This window comes from Poromitra crassiceps (assembly GCF_964638095.1).
Source record: "Poromitra crassiceps genome assembly, chromosome: 4".
NCBI classification, from domain to species: Eukaryota; Metazoa; Chordata; class Actinopteri; order Beryciformes; family Melamphaidae; genus Poromitra; species Poromitra crassiceps.
The window spans coordinates 25,554,777-25,560,761 of NC_139626.1; the positions used below are offsets into that span (position 1 = coordinate 25,554,777).

At 43.7% G+C, this 5,985-nt stretch overlaps 1 protein-coding gene across 1 annotated transcript in view; it reads left to right on the top strand.

Annotated features, from left to right (window-relative positions):
- The window catches only part of slc4a1b (solute carrier family 4 member 1b (Diego blood group)), an 11,901-nt gene that overhangs the window by 3,228 nt on the left and 2,688 nt on the right, over positions 1–5,985 (top strand). The window contains exons 6-11 of the mRNA XM_083635846.1: positions 1,451–1,661; positions 3,541–3,744; positions 3,866–4,014; positions 4,260–4,454; positions 4,676–4,921; positions 5,652–5,752. Coding sequence (XP_083491972.1) covers positions 1,451–1,661; positions 3,541–3,744; positions 3,866–4,014; positions 4,260–4,454; positions 4,676–4,921; positions 5,652–5,752 — 1,106 coding nt within the window. The remainder of the gene's footprint in view (positions 1–1,450; positions 1,662–3,540; positions 3,745–3,865; positions 4,015–4,259; positions 4,455–4,675; positions 4,922–5,651; positions 5,753–5,985) is intronic.

Below are 5,985 nucleotides of genomic sequence, written 5' to 3' on the forward strand. Positions count from 1 at the left end.
AATCAGATATAAATTGACATCAAGTTGACAAAAATGTGTCTAAGGTTTATGTAAGGTGATTGAGTCCCAAGGACAAGTCATCAATATTTACGTCCAAGGACGCCCTTACAGATGCCCTCACAGACGCCCTCACAGAGAGATGTGAAAACATGTGGAACACATGTGAATCATGTGCTTTGCCCATGGGAAGCGTGTGGTTTTGGAACGTTTTCACATGTGAAATGTGTGAAACCCATGTAAATTCCCATGTAATTACATGTGAAACCTATGTGATTACATGTGAAACCCATGTAAGTGTTGTTTTCCACATGTGGAAAACATGTTGCTATACAACATGTGGCAAAACATGTTATCACATGTTATAACATGTATGTGTATAACATGTGATAACATGTTTTCCACATGTGAAAATGTTCCAAAACCACACGCTTCCCATGGGTTTCAGGGTTTCACATGTGTTTCACATGTTTTCACATGTGAAATTTAACATGTGTCCACATGTTCACCACATGTGGTGAAACATGTGGACACATGTGAACCTCATGTGTTTTTTTCTGTAAGGACTTGAGTACAACACTGCCATAAACATACCAACATAACATAACGTATAACTCTTAAAGGATAAGTTCAGCGCAAAATACTGTTGCAGCATTCTCCAAAACAACTCTAGTGGATGATGGGGACCAACTTTCAAATGTAAACAACAACAACAACAACAACAAGAAAAAATGCCGCCATACTGCTCACCCGGCGTAAGTCTCCAGAAGCCTCGATATGGCAAGTTGACTTGAAAAGACTTCAACCCTGTTTTAGTTGAAGTCTTCACTGTGTGTCCAGTAAGAAGGGGAGCGGCTACTATAGCCTGCTAGGCTGCTACAGTGAAGATCTCAGGTCAAAACAAGGTCTAAATGATGTCAACTTGGCATCTTTGGGCTTCTGAGACTTGGATTATCCCAGATGATCAGTATGCAGGCACTTTATGCTGTTTTAAATGTTGTTCTTTTTTACATTTGAATGTTGGTCCCCATCCACTTCAACTGTTTAGGATAATGCTGTGAAACTCCACAGATGTTCTGTGGACTACCGGTCCGTCCTTCGATCGGCACAGGGGTGAGTAGATAATGACAGAATTGTCATTTTTGGGTGAGCTTATCCTTTAATAGAGCTTGTTCAGATGATGTATGGTAGCCTAATGCAAACAATATTTATAATACACAGTATCCTCATTCATCTAAAACTCTAAAGAATTGAGTTTGCGAAAATGAAATGTTTGGAACACCGAAATGTATCGATTTTTTCATGTCAAGGACAGACCCCAGAGACCCATTTGATAAGATTTTCTACCAGGGTTCCCCATCCGGTAATAGTTACATGTGTTGTCTAGTTATTTCCCCTTCATTATTATATAAGAAATGCACAGACACATCCATGTGAAATCTCTCCGTCCCAGGTGTTCAACCAGGCAGCGTTCCAGGCGCAGACTGCCCGCGACCTGACGGACGCTGTCGCTGACTTCATGGACTGCAGCATCGTCATCCCACCCACCGAGATCCAGAACGAGGCGATGCTCACCTCAATCATCGGCTTCCAGAAGAAACTGCTGCGGGACCGGCTGCGGCCCTCTGACCCCACGCTGCGCCAGGGTGTCAAGCCTTGCTTGCGTGGGTTCCCTTACACTCACCTGTTCTATAAATACACACTCGTCACCACCATATAAAAAACAGTCGAGATATCGTCACTGTCAGGTGAAAACCCTGCAACTTTTCGTAATAATTAAATATAATGCTCTATTGGGTTCAGAAAAATCTCCAAACTCTTTTGGTTTATGAAACTCTTTCAATATCAATCAATACATTCAATAAACAACTCACTAACTAACTCAATGAACAAAACATGCATGGTGGTCAAGCTAAAAGCAAGGCTGCTTTTCTTAGTTGCTGAAAAGTTGACTTTTTGGAGACACAAATTCGGGTCATATTTTACACCCACCACACCACACCACACCACACACCACACGCAAGGGTCAATCTTTGCTAGTTTCTAAGCACTCAAAATCTCCTTTATTCCCCTTTAATTACCACTGCGACCCAGTGGTAGTCTCGCTTGCCAGCCTCCCCTCCCTTCCGTGAGTCTGGCTGCATGGAAACAGGCTACTGGCATAAGCCCTCCCCTGCTCTATAGCTGCTCTCCCATTGGAGGCGACCATTTCAGCCGCTGCCAGATTTCCGCTCCCCGCTGTGTGTCGCTGTAAATATCCCCGGCCGCCAAACTGAAAACAACAACGCTAACTAACTAGCTAGCACGCTAACGGCAGAAACCTACACGCTAGCTCATTGCTTACGTATGCTGAAAATGGCAAGTTTTGACGAAGATTTGGATTGTTGGAAACTATTTTCCAAGAGCACTGCTGCTAAGCGCCGCCCAAGATGAGTGTGATTGGTTAAACCAAACAGAGCATTTTCCCACCGCAATTCCAGAATGGAGAGCAGCGCTGCCAGACTCCTCTCACGGAAGAGAGGGGAGGCCGGCAAGCGAGACTAACCAAGTGGTAATTTGAAAAAAAGAGGGAGATTTTGAGTGCTAGGAACTAACAAAGATTTGCCGTTGCACTTGGGCGTAAGATATGGCCCCTATGGTTTTCACTGCATATAGGGAACTTTTTTGATTTTATAGGCTCTGCAGTGATGCAACATTTCGTCGCTGTCGGGCAGAAACCTTGTATCTCCAAAACTGCAACTTTTCAGGAAAAACTGTGTTCTTACACCGACACCACATCGTCAAAGTTGGCACAGTGTCTTCATTATGGTCAGTTACTCACTGGATGTGTCATTAATATCTTACCTGAATAAGCTCAAATGGTATTACAGGATTATCATATCGACTTAGAGGTACTTTTTCCGGGGCTCTCAGCCTCACACAGCTCGGAGCACACAGCCGCGCGCAGATTCCTCCAGGGGGCGCTCCTCCAGCAGCCAGCGCGAGCCCGCTCCCACGCCGACTTAGGGGCACCGTCTCGGGGGCACACAGCCTCTCACTAACGCTAACATTAGTCTCATCCGAAACCACTTCGATCTGCATAGAAAACATTTTAGTGATCTATTTACGTCAGACAAAGTCAGAAATAAACAAAACAAAGTCAGAAATAAACGGTGTCGTTCGGTTCTGTTCTATAGTGTCCGCTTTGTGGGTATTTCCTCCTGCCTGGGGGCCTCGAGACGGAGGCAGGGGTGGCGCTTAGAGGTTTTGTCGACAGTTCGAGGGCGCATGGAGTTACGAGACTTAGTCACAAGATCGTTTTAATGCTTTTCCACTGGTTACATTTTGTAAAACCCACAGACAGATGTGAAGGGTGACCAAGGGCATTGATTTATGACGAAAAATAAAAATGTGAAAAAATGGTCGTCGCCCGACAGTGACGATTTGCAGAACAATATTTGCTTAAAACAGTTTTGATTCCTCAATTTGTAGTCTTCAATGTATCGCTATAGGAAGTGAATAATGAAACTATTTACATGCTGATTTAAACTATATTACCCCTAGCTTCCAAACCTTCTGGGCCTCCACCTGAGGACCCCCTGGCCCGTACAGGACGGCCGTTCGGTGGGATGATTCAAGACATAAAGAGACGCTACCAACACTACAAGAGTGACATCACAGATGCCCTCAATGCCCAGGTCCTTGCTGCTGTCATCTTCATCTACTTCGCTGCCCTGTCTCCTGCTATCACCTTTGGCGGATTGCTGGGTATGTGTATTTGTGTGAGTTTTATGTATGTGTCTGTGTTTTGCAGATACTGTACTGCATTTCTGTTAGCCTATTTGGGCAGTAAATTCTATAACAGTATTTGTCATCTTTGCCACTCTAGCTGATAAGGTGGACAATATGATGGGTGTGTCTGAGCTCCTCATCTCCACCAGCATCCAGGGGATCATCTTCTGTTTTGTGGCTGCTCAGCCTGTCCTGGTCATTGGCTTCTCTGGTCCATTACTGGTATTTGAGGAGGCCTTCTTTGCTGTGAGTTAGTGTTTGGAGCTTTCCATTGGCCAAAACATTATTCATAGCTATTAAATTAACTTGTGGTGTGTAATTTAAGTGGGTCTTTGTTACTTCTTTGTGATAAATACTAAACGTATGAGTAATCCATTCTGTTTATTATTTTCTTTTATTCACTCAGTTAATATTTAGACTACATAAATAATTGAATTTCAATGCTGGTCTTGGCCAGAGATCAACTGAGTCCCCTTGTCATTCCCATTCAGTTCTGCAAGTCCCAAGACATTGAGTATATTGTTGGGAGAGTATGGGTTGGTGTGTGGCTGGTCATCATCGTGGTGCTCATTGTGGCCTGTGAGGGCAGCTTCCTGGTGCGCTTCATCTCCCGCTTCACCCAGGAGATCTTCTCCATCCTCATCTCCATCATCTTCATCTATGAAACCTTCGCCAAGCTGGGGAGGGTATACCATTTCTCACATTAATTTCACTACCCACCTTTCTGTTCCAATTTGTTTGATGACATTAACATTCAATTATGCATTTCACCCCTGTCCAGTTGAAGGAACCTCCAACATTTCAAGCTACACAGAAACCTGAGTTGTTCTTTTGAATGTCCAAGATTACGCTGCTGTTTGTTGTAGAATCACTCTTCACCTACACTGTCCTGACTTCACATCATTAGATCTTCAAGGCCCACCCACTGATCCTGAATTATGATCATCTGAACTCGACGCTAGACAATCCCTGGCACCCAGTGGTGATCAAAAAGCAGATCTACGACAATGCTACTGGTAACATACCCGTTATCACCACTGTCAACCGAGCTTACCCCAACACAGCCCTCCTCTCCATGTGCCTCATGTTGGGCTGTTTCTTTATTGCCTTCTTCCTGCGCCAGTTCAAGAATGGGACCTTTCTGCCTGGAAAGGTGAGTACAGTTAGCATTGATGCTATAGGCAATCTCCAATTGGTTTCAGAAGAGAAAGTTATTCCCACTGGAATTAACTGCTTTCAAACAAACTACATTTCAGCCATTGTACACATGTATGTATGTACAGTATGTATGTATGTATGTATGTATGTATGTATGTATGTATGTATGTATGTATGTATGTATGTATGTATGTATGTATGTATGTTTTTTCTTTCCTTCTTTTATCTACTGTCTGAGCTTGTGTGTGTTGTTATGTTCAAAGGAAAAACTGAAAATAAAATAGGGGGGGGGGGGGGTGGGGGGGGGCGGTAGCAAAAAAAAAACATACATTTCAGCCAGTGGTTTCTAACAGATTTAACCAGTTTTCCCAAGATCCTGTATGGAGACACTATCCGGAATTAGAGAAAAATCTTTCATCCTATAATAAGAATGTGAAGTCTCTGTATGTGAGTGAGTGAGCAGAAATCGTGCTCCTGCCACAGCTATGCCATTTTACATGTGATCACGCTGAATCTTTCAGGAAGTGTAAAGAGCACCCCTGCGGGTGACCTAATGGAGCCGGATTTTTTAATTAGGTAATTAGGGCCGATTAATGGCCGACTGCGATGCTGTGAAATGGCTGCGCAGCCTCAACCATTCTGCATGGACGCGCAACATTTACACTCGATACACTGCACGGGTATTCTGCTAGTTAATAAGAATGTTTCTGGCCGGTGCTTTCCAGGTCAGACGCTTGATGGGTGACTTTGGAGTGCCTATTGCCATTTTCCTCATGATTGTTGTGGACTTCAACGTTGGGGACACCTATACTCAGGTTGGCCCATGGTCCTCAGCTGTCAAGGCCAAACATTGTATGTTTTAAATAAGTCTATGAGACCCATTTAATGAGGTTTAAAGGGAGGCTTGCCGATTATCAACCCACTTTGTATCATTATAACCTTGGTAATATAAGCAGATGGGGAGTGTTTACCTTCTCTATATGTTTTCCACACGGAGAAATATCCTCCATTTATTAGGCTTGGGCGGTAAAAATACAATAAAAAATACAGACGCTCCTA